Raw genomic sequence first — 19,091 nt, 5'->3', positions numbered from 1 at the left:
AATATTTTCAACAGAGGATGGGGAAGAAAGATTCATGGTCCACCAAGTGCCAGCCAATGAGTGTTGAGCCCAGCTGGTAAAACAGTCCTCTATCTATGAAAGTTCATACTGAAACCAGTTTTTAACCATATCATAGAGCACTGTCTTTCTTTACATCTTTTGCAAAGAAAGATCATACAAATGAATGACATTCCCCATCCTGTACTACTATTGTATCTTGTGCTTTTTTAATCAGCACCTTTTCTGTTCTTCATTTCTATTCCCTTGCCTTCTTTTCAGAGAGTATCCAAGATGGCGTCCCAATGTTGGGTCCCCTGTCAGCAATCACCAGAAAGAAGGATCCAGGAGATCAGGATAAAAGGGCTGTCTTTGAAACCTCCACCATCACCAGTGCTGGCATAAATGGTGTTTGTAAGGATCTACCTGTTGGAATTACTAACACTGTTATGCAAGAAAAACTGGGAGGTAATCACTAGTTTTGTGCAGGGAATCTAACTACCTTTCATCGTATACGGAGACTTATGTTGGTCTACAAACAGGGTTGCCAGGTTCCTCTTCGCCACCAGTGGAAGGCTTTTTGGGGCGGAGTCTGAGGTGGGTGGGGTTTACGGAGTGGAGGGACTTCAATGCCATAGAATCTAATTGCCAAAGCGGCCATTTTCTCCAGGGGAACTGATCTCTATCAGCTGGAGATCAGTTGTAATAGCAGGAGATGTCCAACTACAGCTGTTGTTCTAGTACAGATGCTGGATTTCTCAATTGCCAAACATTCTGGCCCCTCTGAATGTAAATAAAACTTTAAATGGAAATGAAGGATTTAAGCAGGGGTTACCTAGAGTTAGCATCAGCTGCAGTTCCCAGTTGGTTGACTAACTTCGTAGTGGTACCCAAGTCCCACCCAAGTGCATAGCATATGTTTCCTGGCTATACGTTTTAACACCATTGCTCACTTAACTCCCTCCCTTGTTTTCCAGAATGTCATACTGGCACTTCACTCAGCAGTCTCCCTGTGGGTCGTGATGGAGAAAATGTTTGTCCATCGCCCTTGGGATCCGTTCAAGCTACTAGAGATCCTGAATATCTTGAATTTGTTCCGGTGGAAGAAGGTAAGAGCACAAAAGCTACAGGAGCCTCTTGCTGATAAAGAGCCAAGTGCATATAGAATGCGGACGCCAGACAACCAAAACACATGAGTTAGTCTGATCGGTGTCTTCCTCAAGACAATGCTGCTTGTGTACGTTCAGAAAATATTTGTATAGCAAGTTTATTTGTGCAGTGATTTGTACAGAACAGGTGAAGTTGTAAAGTTCCACTCAAAAGAGAGACGGCATATATTTAAACATTTCTAAAATATATCAATATATAACATATTTCATTTCGTGTGGGTTTGTTTGCGTGCCTGTCTATATAGAAAGATAAATTTGAACGTGTGCATGTGTAACGATAATTGAAAAGTTACTTTGTTGGAATTGGCCCAATACAAGCAGTGCATTTCTCATTTTTAAATCAAGAAGGCAGCTCATTTGTAATCTGCTCAGGTATTTGTACTGTGTTTCAGCCAGCTCGTCTGAGTCACCAGGCTTCTGAAAGGCACTCTGACGTAATCATCAGAAACTGACGGGCATGTTGTTGACTTGCAAGGAAAAAGAGCACATGTTGTGCAATCTTTCTTGCGCTTTCTCCAGCTGGGGCCTGGAGATCTCCCGAGATTATATTTGATCTCCAGATGGTAGATATTGATATGCCTGTATTATTGTATTAATATTGTATTAATATCAATATTATTGTATTAATATAATAATACAGCAGGAGGTTGAGAGTTCAAAGCAGTTTGTTTATTAGGCCCAATATACACACCGGGTGAGAACTGCCCAAATGCACAATTCACACACCAGAACAAAGGATTGCAACAACGTTTATAACTTCTGGTCAGGGGTGTTACAATTACGTAATATAGTGCGTAGAGACACAAAGACCCAATAATGGATATATTTGGATTAGCATATTCTGTCAGTATGGTTTTGAGGCGTGGATTTAGGTGGCTACATGATCTGTAATGGAGAAACGAAACTTAACATTCTCATCTGACACCCCTAAATCACTGCCTTGGGCCTCATTAGGGTGGCTACCTGTACCAGGCCTGCAAGGATGATCTCACTGGCATCTGATTCGTAGTGGATGCCAGTTTATGCTAACTTGGTGATCACACAGGAGTGAATAGGAACCAAAGAATAATACTTGACCCCTTATACATGGGGTATTGCCATTATATATGTGTGCAGAATATGGTATTGTGCTAGATGCTAACCCTTATACCCCGGGCTTAGCATCTTTATAAGTGTGAGTATGCGGACTGAGTATAAAAGCATACATTTCCAATAACAATGAAGATTATAGGCATTACAATATCAGCTCCTCTGGAGAAAATGGCTGCTTGGTAGGGTTGCCAGGTCCCTCTTCCCCACCGGCGGGAGGTTTTGGGAGCGGAGGCTGAGGAGGGCGGGGTTTGAGGAGGGGAGGGGCTTCAGCGCCATAGAAGTCTAGCTCAGGGGTTTCCTCCACGCTTTCCCCAGCTATTCCCCCCACCGCTCCTCCAGCAGGGGTTTTGCTGGGGGCTGTTATCAGCAGTAGGAAAAGCGCTGTAGTGTTAGGAACCTTTATCTCACACCATTAAGTCTGCTAAAGAAGCACTCAGGCTGAGTCACCGGAGAATGGGCAGAGCGCGGGGGCCTTTGATCGGCTGAGGCCTCAGATCTCTCCCCCTGCCTGGCTGACTCAGAGAGACAGCCCCGGCCTGAGTAATTAACTCTCAAGGCTTTCGCCGTGTTGGATGGATTATAGTAAAGGCCTGCTTCATTAACACGTGCTTTGCCCTTGGAGGACCCTGTGAGATAAAGCAGGTCTCCCACCTCTCTCCCCTGAAGCTGCCCTTGAGAGTGGACCCAGCTGGGAAATGTGGTCCAAATGGCCCTGCCCCAGCGCCTTCATCCCATGCTGTGCTGTAGAAACGGTTGGGTGCAAATTAATATGAAGCCAAAGGTACTTCACAGCGGGTAAGGGACAGGAGCTGTGAAGCAGGAAGCGCCCGGTTCAAATCCTGTCTCTGCCATGAGCTTATTATAGGTAACATTAGAGAAAGCACCCTGCAGCAAGACGCCATCTGTAATGTGGAGGTGATAAAAGTACTGAAGCTAGGGTTGCCAACCTCCAGGTGGTGGCTGGAGATCTCCCGCGATTACAACTGATCTCCAGGCGACAGAGATCAGTTCACCTCGAGAAAATGTCCACTTTGGAAGGTAGAATCGTAGATTTGGAAGGGACTACCAGGGTCATTTAGTCCAACCCCCTGCAAAATGCAGGAAATACTTCCCCTCCTCACACACCCGTGACCCCTACTCCATGCCCAGAAGATAGTCAAGATGCCCTCCCTCTCATGATCTGCCTAAGGTCATAGAATCAGCATTGCTGACAGATGGCCATGTAACCTCTGCTTAAAAACCTCCAGGGAAGGAGAGCTCACCACCTCCCGAGAAAGCCTGTTCCACTGAGGAACCGCTCTAGCTGTTAGAACATTCTTCCTAATGTCTAGACGGAAACTCTTTTGATTTAATTTCAACCCATTGGTTCTGGTCCGACCTTCTGGGGCAACAGAAAACAACTCAGCACCATCCTCTATATGACAGCCCTTCAAGTACTTGAGCATGGTTATCATATCACCTCTCAGTCTTCTCCTCTTCAGGCTAAACATACCCAGCTCCTTCAACTTTTCCTCATAGGACTTGGTCTCCAAATCCCTCACCATCTTTGTTGCCCTCCTCTGGACACGTTCCAGCTTGTCTACGTCTTTCTTAAATTGCAGTGGCCAAAACTGAACACAATTCTCTAGGTGAGGTCTAACCAGAGCAGAGTAAAGCGATACCATCACTTTGCGTGATCTGGACACTGGACACAGGTAGACTCAGGTCCTTTGGTTGTCTTCTGAGGTGTTGATGGTATGAAATCCCTTACCTGGTTATCTCTTTTACCTTGCCCTCAGGGTGTACAGGTCTTTAAGTAGCCCCAGGAAAGGTGGCAGAGGCTGCCTCAGGACCTTTCTCTCAGACTCTTGGTGGTTCCGTTCAGGAGTTGAGGGTGTGGTGGGCCTTGCGACAGCCTAGCAATCGTCCACACTTCCCAGTCCATTCCTGTCTGTTTACCTGTTCTGAAATGAGCTTCTTAAGAGGGGCAAATCTGATCTTCTCGTGGGTCAAGCCTTCCAATGATCCAGAGACCTTTGGTGGCAAACACGAAGGAGAAATTGGGGGAGGGAGACAGGATGTCTTCCACCTTCTCTTTCTCTCTACAACCAGCTTTAACTCTCCTGGTTGCAAATCGGATTGAGAGTGTCATCCTAAATAGAATTATCCCCATCTCAGTCCATTAAAAGGAATAACTGTTTAGAACTGCACATACACATACCATACATACAAGTTTTTGATTTTTTTTAAAAGCCAGTTTCTTACTGAAATCATGAGACGTTTCCCCCCCCCCCAAAAAAAAAACTTGGCTTAACTGTTTTTGTTCCAGACTTCCCATAATTTTAATGGTACTTTCTGATTTTCAGGTGAAACATGCTAATCCTAATGTATTGTTAGCCTTATGACTTATGGCGACCCCATAGGGTTTTCTAGGCAGGAGACGTTCAGAGGTGATTTGCCATTGCCTGCCTCCATGTCACGCCCCTGGTATTCCTTGGTGGTCTCCCATCCAAATACTTTCCAGGGTCGAGGCTGAGAGTATGTGACTGGCCCAAGTTCACCCAGCGACTTTCCACCCAGAGTAGAGATTCGAACCTTGGTTTCCCAGATCCTAGTCCGACACTTTAACCATTACATCACGCTGGCTCTCATCGTTAGCCTATGCTCAACTTTAATTCTCACTTGAGAGCCAGCGTGGTGTAGTGGTCAAGAGCGGTGGTTTGGAGCGGTGGACTCTAATCTGGAGAACTGAGTTTGATTCCCCACTCCTCCACATGAGCGGCGGACTCTAATCTGGTGAACCAGGTTGGTTTCCTCACTCCTACACATGAAGCCAGCTAGGTGACCTTGGGCTAGTCACAGCTCTGATAGAGCTCTCTCAGCCCCACCTACATCACAGGGTGTCTGTTGTGGGGAGGGGAAGGGGAGGAGATTGTAAGCCAGTTAGATTCTTCCTTAAGTGGTAGAGAAAGTCGGAATATAAAAACCAACTTTTCTTCTTCTATCTTTTTTTTGTAGTTCGCAGTTATGTGTAAAAATAAAAATATAAAGCTATGCTCAGTGTTTACTACCATTAAAATTTCTGTGACTATACGCTGACTCTCCCTTTCCCATTACCACGGTCTCTTTAGAAGGGCTGCTCGCTGCATTCTGTCACAGCAAAAATAAAATTTCGTTATGCTTTTCTATTCCCTCTCTCCGAGTATACTTCAAGCTTCACATTCATGATTTTTCATGCTCCAGAGCATCTACCTTTGAACTCCATGGCAAACAGTTAACATTTAATAGTATTTGTTCCCCCAAATCCAGTAGTAACACGTTTACACCAAATCCTCCTTTTTTTCTGCTTCTTTTTGTTTAATCATGGCTTGTCTTTATCCACATTCCTGGGAGTCGCAGATATTTCCATTCAAGTCAGAGAAGGCTAAACAATATAATCTTGAGATGGAGAACAGGGACACCGTCGGGTCGTTAAGTGCTTTGTTTCTCGGATGACTTATTTGCCCACTTCAGAGACAACAGCGCTGTACAAAGAGTTGGTGTGTCTCTTTAGTCATAACAAGATTTGAGATACACAGTCTCCTTTTTGACAACTGTGTGCCCACCTTATGAAGTAATGCCCCATTCTGGGTTAGCAAGTCACATCCTTTTCACCTAAATCGTTTTTGAGATACAGAGCCCAGTTTTATGCTGCACTGCACGGCAGCCGTGATCAATGGGGTTGCCAACTCCGGGTTGGGAAATACCTGGATATTTGGGGGTGGAGCCTGAGGAGGGCGGGGTTTGGAGAGGGGAGGGACTTCCATGCCATAGAGTCCAATTGCCAAAGCGGCCATTTTCTCCAGGGGAACTGATCTCTGTCACCTGGAGACCAGTTGTAATAGCAGGAGTTCTCCAGCCACCACCTGGAGGCTGGCAACCCTAGTGATCAAGGGGCTACATAGCATGAGGAAAAGGTCCAGGTCAGACTGACTAGTACATCTGAGAGCATTTTGCTTTTTTCAGCCTATAACATGTGACTTGGCTCACTTGTTTGAATCACATGATTTGTTCTACTGGGTTTTCCCCCTATTGTGCAAACACTTGCATTAAGCAGGGGGTTGGACTAGATGGTCTGTATGGCCCCTTCCAACTCTATGATTCACCTTTGATATTTGAGACAGTTTCCCTTGTTTCTGCTTATAACATACTATGGTCTTTCTTCAACTAAGCATTCTCAACTAGATTCTTTTCATCAGTAACATTTCCAGGATCACTTCTTAAAACACATTTCTTGTGACTGCAGAGTACGGTTGCCAGGTCCCTCTTCGCCACCAGCGGGAGGTTTTGGGGTGGAGCCTGAGGAGGGCGGGGTTAGTGGAGGGACTTCAATGCCATAGAGTCCAATGGCCAAAGCGGCCATTTTCTCCAGGGGTACTGATCTCTATCAGCTGGAGATCATTTATAATAGTGGGAGATCTCCAGCTAGTACCTGGAGGTTGGCAACCCTACTGCAGAGGGTTCTCTGCAGTCCTGAGCCCAGCTTCTTGCTGGGGAGGGTGGGATATACAGTGAGGGGAAAAAATATTTGATCCCTTGCTAAATTTGCCCGTTTGCCCTCTGACAAAGAAATGACCAGTCCATAATTTTAATGGTAGGTTTATTGTAGCTGTGAGAGACAGAATAACAACAGGAAAACCCCCAGAAACCCAGAAGACAAAAGTCAGAGATTGATGTGCATTATAATGAGTGGAATAAGTATTTGATCCCCTATCAACCAGCCAGGTTAGGGTTAGGGTTAGGGTTCTGCTGTCGACAGAAGCAATCAATCCATCAGATTCCAAACTAGCCACCATGACCAAGACCAAAGAGCTGTCCAAGGATGTCAGGGACAAGATTGTAGACCTGCACAAGGCTGGACTGGGCTACAAGACTATTGCCAAGCAGCATAGTGAGAAGGTGACAACCCTAACCCTAACTGTCAACCTCCCTGGGTCTGGGGCTCCATGCAGGATCTCATCTCATGGAGTTGCAATGATCATGAGAACGGTGATGAAGCAGCCCAGAACTACACGGGGGGAACTTGTCAATGATCTCAGGGCAGCTGGGATCATAGTCACCATGAAAACAGTTGGTAACACACTACGCCGTGAAGGACTGAGATCTTGCAGAGCCCGCAAGGTCCCCTTGCTCAAGACAGCACATGTACAGGCCCGTCTGCAGTTTGCCAATGCACATCTGAATGACCCAGAGGAGAACTGGGTGAAAGTGTTGTGGTCAGATGAGACCAAAATCGAGCTCTTTGGCATCAACTCAACTTGCCGTGTTTGGAGGAGGAGGAATGCTGCCTATGACCCCAAGAACACCATCCCCACTGTCAAACATGGAGGGGGACATATTATGCTTTGGGGGTGTCTTTCTGCTAAGGGGACAGGACACCTTCACCGCATCGAAGGGACGATGGATGGGACCATGTATCATCAAATCTTGGGTGAGCACCTCCTTCCCTCAGCCAGGGCATTGAAAATGGGTCGAGGATGGGTATTCCAGCATGACAATGACCCAAAACACACGACCAAGGCAACAAAGGAGTGGCTCAAGAAGAAGCACATTAAGGTCCTGGAGTGGCCTAGCCAGTCTCCAGACCTTAATCCCATCGAAAATCTGTGGAGGTTCGAGTAGCTACACATCAGCCTCGAAATCTTACTGACTTGGAGAGGATCTGCAAAGAGGAGTGGGACAAAATACCTCCTGAGATGTATGCAAACCTGGTGGCCACCTACAAGAAACGTCTGACCTCTGTAATTGCCAACAAGGGTTTTGCCACCAAGTACTAAGTCATCTTTTGCAAAGGGATCAAATACTTATTTCACTCATTATAATGCACATCAATCTCTAACTTTTGTCTTCTGGGTTTCTGGGGTTTTTCCTGTTGTTATTCTGTCTCTCACAGCTACAATAAACCTACCATTAAAATTATGGACTGGTCATTTCTTCGTCAGAGGGCAAACGGGCAAATTCAGCAGGGGATCAAATACCTTTTTCCCCTCACTGTAAGTTGCCTTCTCCTGCCTGTGTGGAATGTGTTGGAAATTATCTATCGTGGTGATATTTCTAGTATTTAGCAGAGTGCATTAAGCTAAGCTAAACAGCAGAAGCCTACACATGCGTGCGTGTGTGAAAATAAAAGGAGCATCAGTCGTTTGCTCTAATCAAACTAAAGTACATTTATTGTTGAAATACACATTGGATAGGAAAGGACAAACAAGGGTCCCTTATCCTAATCTACCTTGCTAATTCTCTAGGTATAAAAAGGTATCTGCCTTCCACTCCATCTTGGGGTGGGAAGGCCTGGACGCACGGAGCGCCCGGCTCTAGGTCTTGCTTGGATGAAGGGCAAAGGGGAAGTTTCCCTGACAATATATCTCTAAACATCAAAGGGGACATGAAATGAGGGTGAGGTGCAACTAGAGATAACCTTCCCGTGTCCTGTCTATCTATCTGACTCTCTGGTCAGTCCCCCTCTCTAAATGTGCAGGCAAGTGACCCCGTCTAGAAGGGCACATTTTCCAACAGAATGGCAGTTAGGAGCATGGATACAGGAATGAAAGTTGTGTTGAATACATTCCAAAATCCCCCTCAAGGAACCTGCTTGCATTTACCATCACGCTCTCTGTTTCCATCAGAACAATCTAAAATACAAAATCCCAAACATACATGACTCTCAGGCTGCTTCCATATGGAGGTTTTTCTTCAATGTGGCTTTCAAACTGAAGGGTGTATTTTTTTTAAGTTTCTACACAACATCATTCTCTAATCATCCTGTTTTCAGGTTTTCCCCCATCCTCGATATGCTCTTTTGCAAACCTGCCAGCATGGTGTAGTGGTTAAGAGCGGTGGTTTGGAACGGTGGACTCTGATCTGGAGAACCGGGTTTTATTCCCCACTCCTCCACATGAGCGGCAGACGCTAATCTGGTGAACTGGGTTGGTTTCCCCACTGCTACACGTAAAGCCAGCTGGTGACCTGGGGCTAGTTAAAGCTCTGATAGAGCTCTCTCATCCCCACCTACCTCACAGGGTGTCTGTTGTGGGGAGGGGAAGGGAAAGGTGATTGTAAGCTGGTTTGATTCTTCCTTAAGTGGTAGAGAAAGTCGGCATATAAAAACCAACTCTTCTTCTTCTCTCCCATCTTTTTGGAAAGGCCGCAATCTAAGTTCCTTATCAAATGGTGTGCATGTTCCTCCCCTTTAAGCATCCGGCTGACATGGGCACCATTTCCTCCCACAGGCTTCTTTTTCCAAGCATATTTTTCCTGCAGCTCCACGAGGGCTTCTTGAGGTTTTGTTGTTCATTAGTACAACAGATCTGTAAATTTGGTTAATTCCTAAAACAAGGAAAACGTTGCTTCATCTGCATGCTCAGTGCTGTCTCGGCCTAATTCATGGAGATGAAGGATGATTGCCCATCTCTGCCTAATGCCTGAAAGGTTTTGCTTATCTGGTGATTGAGGTGTTGTCAGTTTAAGGAATCAGACTAGAGACTTTGCAATCGGAGCAATTAAACAGAGGATTTACTTGTTCTGTGAATACATTAAGCAGAAGCTTTTGGGGGATTTCTAGAGTTAAGTACGAGTTCCTTCCTCTTATTAATTCAGCGGTTTGAATTATTTCAATTTGGATTTCGTATTACAGTGGATGGCACAGGATCCCTTGAAGCAAAAATTGGTGTTTCCAGAAACCTGTCGGAGATCTCCTTTTCTGCTCCAGAACTGGATGAGAAGGTGCTGCTGATGATACTGTGTTATAAGTTTCATGGATCTCCCCACCCCACCCCCCAAAAACATGGTGCAAGTAGACAATTTTGGACTCTATACTTAATGGTCTTGTGTCCCCTTCTCCTTTAGATGGTATGTACACAAGAACACATGAAGCTGCCTTATACTGAATCAGACTCTTGGTCCATCAAAGTCAGCATTGTCTACTCTGACCAGCAGCGGCAGAGGTCTTTCATGTCACCTACTTGCCTAGTCCCTTTAAGTGGAGATGCTGGGGATTGAACCTGGGACCTTCTGCATGCCAAGCAGATGCTCTACCACTGAGCCATGGCCCTTTCCATTAAAAAAAAACATATGAACACATGAAGCTGCCTTATACTGAATCCGACCCTTGGTCCATCAAAGTCAGTATCATCTATTCTGACCGGCAGCAGCTCTCCGGGGTCTCAGGCTGAGGTCTTTCACATCACCTACTTGCCTAGTCCCTTTAACTGGAGATGCCGGGGATTGAACCTGGGGCCTTCTGCATGCCACTGAGCCACGGCCCCTCCCCAAAGCTACAGCCTGCTTTTGGGGGGGGCCCTGCTGAGTCAGGGCCCCAAACTTCCACCCCAAAGTCCAACCCTGACAGCACCAGTTCCCCAACTACTATAAGTGCAAAGACAGAAGACTATCCACACTTTTCATGACTACAGCAGTTGAAGTGCTTCCTTCCATTTCCATGCTAGAGATTTCCTCTGAGCAATGCCGTTTAATCTCGGCATGAAGGAGAGCTCTTCTGCTAACTCCTGCTGCCAGAGACACATAGAACTGGAGAGACGGTGTAGTCTGAAGTTACGTAAACATATTAATATCATACCCTCGCAGTGGAGTCTCTGTTATCCCTCTTTCGGCTATTTGTTATATAATTGGCTGTTGAGAGCGATCCACATTCCTATAAAAGTGGAGGCAGATGTAACATTTTAGAGCAATGGGACTGGTTTGAAAAAGCATAATCACTTGCTTTTAGTGCAAAGGTACCCTTTTCTGTCCAGGCTAAAAAAATGTTTCTAGAGGTTGGCACAAAAGCCAGCAGTGGACAGGACTGATTGGCTAGCACCAGTTCGGTTGGATCCAAACTAAATTGACAATTTCCACCGATGCCCTCCCCTTCCTACTGCAGACCGGCCTGATGTCATTCTTAAGGGTCCCCTGTCCTTCCAGGGAGCCAGCGTGGTGTAGAGGTTAAGAGCCGTGGTTTGGAGCGGTGGACTCTGATCTGGAGAACCGGATTTGCTTCTCCGCTCGTCCACATGAGCGGTGGACACTAATAGGGTGAACTGGATTTGTTTCCCCGCTCCTACACATGCAGCCAGCTGGGTGACCTTGGGCTAGTCACACTCTCTCAGCCGGCTTACAATCACCTTCCCTTCCCCTCCCCACAACAGACACCTTGTGAGGTCTTTTGTGGGGAGGGGAAGGGAGGGTGATTGTAAGCCGGTTTGAGTCTCCCTTAAGTGGTAGAGTAAGTCGGCATGTAAAAACCAACTCCTCTTCTTCTTCCTCCTTCTTCCTCCTCCTCCTCCTTCTGCAGCATTTTGTGACAATCAGTGGGCTGAAGTAGGAAGAAAGAAGCAGGAAAATTTTGTTCTCCCACTGGAAAATTTAGTCGTGATCCACAGGGGCATGGTGATGACAAATCGGCTCATCCACCATGCGCTTGAAGACAATTGGTGAACGGACAGAGTGTAGATAAATGTGTTTGTGTCACTGCTGTGTTTAGGAATCGCTGTTTTACAGAAAGAGGTTGAAGATTTGTGTTGAAAAAAGCATTTAAAAAAAGACAACACCATCCCATTTGTTTTGGCTGTAGGATATTTTCCAAGGGACAGGTTTCTATTGCCTCTTGTGAAGCTTGGTTTCAATGTTTAGCAATAATCCACGGAGGGGGGGGAGGGGGGCAAGATTTAAAGCAGAAAAGAAAAGGAACAAAGATAAAAGAAAAGTCTTTTTTAAAAGATGAGACAGGCAAGAAGATAAGCTCCAATATTGAATTTTTTTTTACTCTTTTGAATGAACGGACTGGACTCCCCACTGTGAGCATTATTAATATTTATCAGTCCATTTTTGCATAATGATAAAAGCACAGAATAGCTGCAGTTCAGGAACCTTGATTCCAGTGGTTTCGACACAGTAGCGCAGGCCAAGACTGTGAGCTGGGAGGGCCGAGTTCAAATCCTGCCTCAGCCACAAACTCACTATGTGGTCTAGCCACTGTTCTCCCTGTGTGCTACATAAATGATAAGATTATTGTTCTCAGTATGTCTTGGGTCACTAAAGATTCACCTTTCCAAGAGTAATTAGGGACGACTGTTGTCAATCAGTGCCTGAGTTCTTAAAAACGGTGGTCCTAAGACTGAACGGCGCCTGCTTTGGATAGTCCCATGCTTTCTTCTTAACCCCTCTCCCATCTAATCCAAAATAAATAAATAAATCTTTATGTGTCCCGTACAGATTTAGGACCTGACCTGGGTAGCCCCAGGCTAGCCTGATCTCATCAGAGCTCAGAAGCTAAGCAGGGTCAGCTCTGGCAAGTATTTGGATGGGTGACCTCCAAGGAATACCAGGGTTGTGACGTGGAAGCAGGCAATGGCAAACCACCTCTGAACATCTCTTGCTTTGAAAACCCTACAGGGTGGCCATAAGTCAGCTGTGACTTGAGGGCAAAAAAAAAAATCTAGGAAGCTAAGCAGGGTTGGACCTGGTGGATGCTTAGATGGGAGGCCACCGAGGAAGTCTAGGGTTGTACACAGAGGAAGGGAACGTGAAACCACCTCTGTTTGTGTCTTGCCTCAAAAACCCTACGGGGGTTGCCATAAATCGGCTGCGACTTGACAGCGCTTTCCACCACCAGTCTTAGGCGTTTTCTACTCTTGAATCCTGAATACAGGAGTTTCCTCCAGTGGCCGCCACTCCCAGACATTCCTGTCATCACTTTTCAATGTGTCTAATCTGTCACAGCCTCCCTTCCCCCCCACACACACACTTTATTACCTGAGGGAGAAAGTGTTGTGCAACAACAAGACAGCAGAGAGGAGACGCTAGTGACATGCTCAGGATTGGGAGCTGACAGCTCTTAAAATCTAATCTGAGCCAGATCTCCCTGGGACCAAGTTTTTCTTTCTTCTCAGTGCCCAAATGTGCTTTGCTGGAGGGGAAGATTCCCTCCGGAGAAACGGTTTCTCCCATTTGCTGCCTCCATCAGTGCAAGTAATATGGTCAATGGGAGGTTGTCTTTTGCAAGAAAACCCCAGCGCTGTAGCTGTGTTAGTCTCTTGTAGCAGAACAAAAGTTTATTGGAACCTTAAAGACTAATAACATTTATTCCGGGTTGAACACGGGTTGAACACGGTGCATGGATACTTTCACTCACATTCGCCCTCAGTCTGCCTCGGTTGTTCCTTGGAGTTATGCATGAGTTTTCCCTCCATTAGAGATTACCTTGCTGCCAGGCCTCACAAATCCTGGGACTTCCCGTTCCTCTACTAACCCGATTCTTCGATCTCCCTTGAGATCGGCCTGGGTGAAATCCCCATGCATAAGGCAAAGCATGGGACAAGGAAGCTTGGGGGAGTGACATTTTTGTAACAGAAAGCACTACAGCCAATTACAAAGCAGCGTGTCAAGGGAGGGGGATTAAAATGCTTTCTGCTTCCTGGGAGTTCTTTCTGAGCAGAAGAAAGGATTTTAAAAATGAGGGTTGGTTTCTCCCCCCTCCTCCCCCGTTACTTTTAGAGAGCTCCGTTTTGTTTTTGTTTTTAAAATGCTTTTTAACACAGCAGTTGGTTTCCGCAGTGGGGGACAGGACTTTTCTCTCATAGTAAGCACTACACCCAATTACTAAGCAGCGTTTCAAGGGGTGGGGACTCAAATGCTTCTCGATTTGAGCTTGGAGACTGCTGGTGCACAGATACCCAACAGGAAAGTGTGGGTCCAGCGAGCAAAGAACCTTAGGTAAAACTCCCATGCATAAACGACCGTTGTATCGAAGGAAGTGAGCAGTGACTCACAAAGTCTCATACCGGAATAAATGCTGTTAGTCTTTAAGGTGCCACTGGACTTTTATTCTATAAGAAAACCCTGCTGATTTAGAAGTTTCTGGATATGGAAATAAAGCAAGAGCCTGTCTTGCAGTGCCCCACTAGTCACTGGAACAATCATTCATCGTCCATAAATCCAAATTATGAATGTCCCAGGGTTTAAGCTCACCTAGGTCTCTGTTGGGTTTCAGCCTCTGCATATGTACACATTTGTGTTGACGCGTCTTTGTGGGTTCAAGAAATGCTGAACTCTCCCCTCTGTCACTCTTCTCTCACCTGATCTGGTCTAGCGGCAGCTGCCACGTCCTTAAGCCATCTCTAACATATTAGCCTACTGCAACAGTTAAAAAAATGTCATTGCCAATTTTGCTCATTTCAATAGTAATTTCTTCGTTTTTACTAATCCCCTGTATAACCCTCTTCTGATTAAAACAACACTTCCCTGACAGAACTCTGCCTAAAGATCCACAGACAAATGGCACTTTCAGAGTGTGGACTCTGTGGAATTACATCCTGAGTTTCCCCCGTTCCCAAACTCCATCCTCCCTAGACACAGCCCCCAAATTGGCAAGCCTATCTCCCAGTCCACTAGGGTTGCCAGGCAACCAGCAGGAGACTGGGGAGGTGGGGACATGGGGTTCATGTTTCCCCAGAAGTGACATTGCCCCTCTCTAGGAATCACAGGAAACTCTATGGTAAAGCCATAGAGTTTTCAGAGATTCCTAGAGAGGACTAGGGTCACTTTCAGGGGGAAACCCAGAAGTGATGTCAGTCCTCTCTAGGGTTTACCAGAGCCTCTATGGTTTTTGTTGGGAAATCTGCCCTTCCTAACGGTGTCACTTGCCTACCCATTAAGAGGGGGGACTGACCACAGAGAGTCAGATAGATAGACAGGGCTCGGGAGGTATCTGTAGTTACACCTCACCCTATCCTGTCCCCTTTGATGTTTAGAGATATATTGTCAGGGAAACTTTCCCCTCTCTCTCTTTCCCTTTGCCCATCATCCAAGCAAGACCTAGAGCCGGGCGCTCCATGCGTCCAGGCCTTCCCACCCAAAGATGGAGTGGAAGGCAGATACCCTTTTATACCTAGAGAATTAGCAAGAGAGATCAGGATAGGGGACCCTTGTTTGTCCTTTCCTATCCAATGTGTATTTCAACAATAAATGTACTTTAGTTTGATTAGACCACACGACTGATGCCCCTTTTATTTTCACACACGCACGCATGGGTATGCTTCTGCTGAATGCTAAGCTTGAAGCACTCTGCTAAATACAGGAATATCTCTACAACAGATATTCCAACAGTTTTTAACATAGAGTTTCCATTGATTCTTAGAGAGGGTGTGATGTCACTTTTGGGTTTTCCCTAGACGTGTCATGCCACCATTGGCCTCCCACCACCACTGTGGTAACCCTAAATCCAGTTGTTACTAAAGAAGCAGAAGGTTGCCATAATCCATACTTGTAAAAAAGACAGATCTTACAACAAAAATTTGCTTCTTCTTTTTTAAAAGGTAAATCCCCAAACACAAGAAGTTGGAAGAGTACCAGAAACTGAGAGCTGCCCACCAAATGAACAAAGCACCATGGGTAAATGTATATAGGCTTAATCAGGTAGTATCAACATTAGATCTGTGAATAGGAAGCTCTGTGAACAATAATACCCCTTTCATTTTTACGGACTAGGAAATGGGAGCACTGGTGCTGAATCCAGAAAAGAGATTCAGCAAATTCAAGATGGCTTCCATGGAAACAACCTCCTGCTGCAGAGGAAACAGAAAAAGGGGCACTCTGGATTGCCAAAAACACAAGTCCCAAAGCAGAAGGAAGGTAGTGAGACTTTTTGTATCAGCATGCACGCACAAAAGAGTAGCAAACGCTGACTATTTACAAGAACTATGGCTTTGTGGTGCATGCATACATGGTGCAAAACACATTTTTCTGTATGTCATATACTCTGAGCCTGGCAACCACTGGGAGGGTTGGTGGCAGGGAAATGGGTGCGGGCATCAGCTGTGTTGCTATGTCATTTCCAAGGAAAACCCAGTAAAGCCATCGAGTCTCCAGTGGAAGACAAATTCCATGCTGGCCATAATTAGACGAGGAATAGGGAATAAAACTGCTGACATCATACTGCCCTTGTACAAATCTATGGTGAGACCACACTTGGAATACTGTGTACAGTTCTGGTCACCACACCTAAAAAAGGATATTACAGAGCTTGAGAAGGTGCAGAAAAGAGCAACCAAAATGATTAGGGGACTGGAGCAACTGTCCTATGGGGAGCGGTTAAGACACTTAGGGCTGTTTAGCTTGGAAAGAAGGCGGCTGAGGGGAGACATGATAGAGGTCTATAAAATTATGCATGGTTTGGAGAGAGTGGACAGGGAGAAGCTGTTCTCCCTCTCCCATAATACTAGAACATGGGGTCATCTTCTAAAGCTGGAGGGTGAGAGATTCAAAACAGATAAAAGGAAGTATTTTTTCACACAACGCATAGTTAAATTGTGGAACTCCCTGCCCCAGGATGTGGGGATGGCTGCCAGCTTGGAGGGCTTTAAGAGGGGAGTGGACATATTCATGGAGGAGAGGGGTATTCATGGCTGTTAGTTAGAATGGATACTAGTCATGCTGCATACCTATTCTCTCTAGTATCAGAGGAGCATGCCTATTATTTTGGGTGCGGTGGAACACAGGCAGGATGGTGCTGCTGCACTCGTCTTGTTAGTGGCTTCCTAGAGGCACCTGGTTGGCCACTGTGTGAACAGACTGCTGGACTTGATGGGCCTTGGTCTGATCCAGCAGGGCCTTTCTTACATTCTTATGTTCTTATTCCTAGAGCTGCCTAGGTCACTTCTGGGTTTCCCCGGGAATTCATATAGTAACATAGCTGATGTCACTGTTGGTTGTTGTTTTTCTCCTGCCACTGCTCCAATCCTGACAGCCCACTGTGCTCCATCTTCCTTCACACGAATAAGAGAAAAAAATAGGCTTTGCCTCTCTGTGGTCCACAAAGATATCCCTTTACACCTGTGCAAAGGAGGTGAGAGAAATTGCCCCATGTGCAAATTGGACCGCAGATTGGGCTGTCATTGATTGGATCAAGGGTAACATGGCACGGAGGCATTTGGGCACGCTGTTAACAATGGGTGTTTATTTGTTTGGCTATTGAATTACAATATTTGTATTCTACTTGCCCACCAACTGTTTGCAAGGCCCTTTACAGCACTCTTCGAACAATATAACGTGAAGCAACATGACTCAGAATAAACCCATAAACAGAATCCACAGCAGCCATAAATCAGCAGGCAGAAATTGTGGACATGAGAAAATGCCTACATAATTTTGTTTTAACAGCACAGGTGCCAAGCAAGCAGTTGCAGGGAAGGAGTTCCAGAGGCAAGGCCCGGCTGAACTCCACGCCACTGGCAAGAAGTTCCAGAGGTGAGGATGTAATGTGGGAACTTGGTGGCCAGAAAGTCCGGGTACAAATGAATAAAACTTCCTTTGGTTCTCAACCTGGGGCCATATGGCCCCCTGGGGGGGGGGGCTAGGATATTCCAAGGGGGCCACAGGTGAAAATTGCATAAATGGGGGGGCACGGCACGAGACTAGGGGGCCACAGAGGGAAGTGAGAAGTGAAGAAAACAGAAGCACATGAAAACCTAACACATGACTTTCTTCATTGCACTTCTATGCATCGTTTGCAACTGTGGATTTTTGTATCGCTGTAACCTTGTGCAATGGTGGTAGAGGCTTTGTTCTCCCCTGTATGTGAACACTGTTGTTTACTAGCGTGTTGTATTCCCTTTTTGTGGGGTATTTTTTGTAAATTTCAGTTTCCCAAAAAGAACTGCATGTGTGCATTTTGTGTGACTGTTTATGCTTCTTCTTTTTTCCTTGGCTATTTGCAAATAAAACATTTAAATAGCTACCTTTCTACCGGTAGGACAGGGGGGCCACAGGAAGGAAACAAGGTCGGAAGGGGGCCATGGTTGGAAAAAGGTTGAGAACCACTGCCTTATAGGGTTTGTAGTTTCCCCTGTGTTGGGGACTTGTGAAAGGAATGCAGGGAAATTACCTTGAGCTCTGAAGAAGCCACAACAGATCTCCATTGCAGTGACTCTGAGATGATAAAATCTTCCAACAGCTGTAACAGAGCTTGGAGGAAGTGCAAAGGCTGATCCCGTGGCCAAAGGGGCCTTCCTTTCCCTCGCAGTACAGAGAAGAGCAAGCTCAAAGCACTCTCCTGCGCATGCGCAGATGGAGGGGCTCTTGATCAGATGCACCTGCACAGCAGATTGCAGTAGTTGCCATGGGTGGTAAAGGAAGGTGGGAAAGCAATGCATGGCTGCTGCAGACACCTGGGCAAGTTGAGAGAGCTTGGAATATACGCCAAGAGATTTCAAAAGGGTTATATGACTGAAGAAAGCATGGAAGCCTTAAGTAGCCTCATCTTCAAGTTTGAAGGCTGAATCATACTTGGAAAGGAGGTGGCTAAGAGGAGACATGATAGAGGTCTATAAAATTATGCATGGTTTGGAGAGAGTGGGCAGGGAGAAGCTGTTCTCCCTCTCTCATAATACTAGAACGCGGGGTCATCTGCTGAAGCTGGAGGGTGAGAGATTCAGAACTGATAAAAGGAAGTATTTCTTCACAAAACGCATAGTTAAATTGTGGAACTCCCTGCCCCAGGACGTGGGGATGGCTGCCAACTTGGAAGATTTTAGGGAGTGGATGTGTTCATGGAGATGAGGCCTATTCATGGTTACTAGTCAAAATGGATTCTAGTCATGATGCATACCTATTCTCTCCAGGATCAGAGGAGCATGCCTATTATATTAGGTGCTGTGGAACACAGGCAGGATAATGCTGCTGCAGTCATCTTGTTTGTGGGCTTCCTAGAGGCACCTAGTTGGCCACTGTGTGAACAGAGTGCTGGACTTAATGTGACTTGGTCTGATCCAGCATGGCTTTTCTTATGTTCTTATGTTCTAGAATCATAGAACCATAGAGTTG

At 45.9% G+C, this 19,091-nt stretch overlaps 1 protein-coding gene across 1 annotated transcript in view; it reads left to right on the top strand.

Annotated features, from left to right (window-relative positions):
• The window catches only part of KIAA2012 (KIAA2012 ortholog), a 59,723-nt gene that overhangs the window by 20,568 nt on the left and 20,064 nt on the right, over nt 1-19,091 (top strand). Inside the window, exons 10-15 of the mRNA XM_056861564.1 lie at nt 284-465; nt 975-1,106; nt 9,910-9,998; nt 15,587-15,662; nt 15,759-15,905; nt 17,430-17,516. Of these exons, the coding sequence (XP_056717542.1) occupies nt 284-465; nt 975-1,106; nt 9,910-9,998; nt 15,587-15,662; nt 15,759-15,905; nt 17,430-17,516 (713 nt within the window). The remainder of the gene's footprint in view (nt 1-283; nt 466-974; nt 1,107-9,909; nt 9,999-15,586; nt 15,663-15,758; nt 15,906-17,429; nt 17,517-19,091) is intronic.

The sequence above is a fragment of the Euleptes europaea genome, chromosome 15, assembly GCF_029931775.1.
Source record: "Euleptes europaea isolate rEulEur1 chromosome 15, rEulEur1.hap1, whole genome shotgun sequence".
NCBI classification, from domain to species: domain Eukaryota; kingdom Metazoa; phylum Chordata; class Lepidosauria; order Squamata; family Sphaerodactylidae; genus Euleptes; species Euleptes europaea.
Note: the sequence above shows the minus strand (reverse complement) of the source record. Positions and strands in the feature narration are given on the sequence as shown.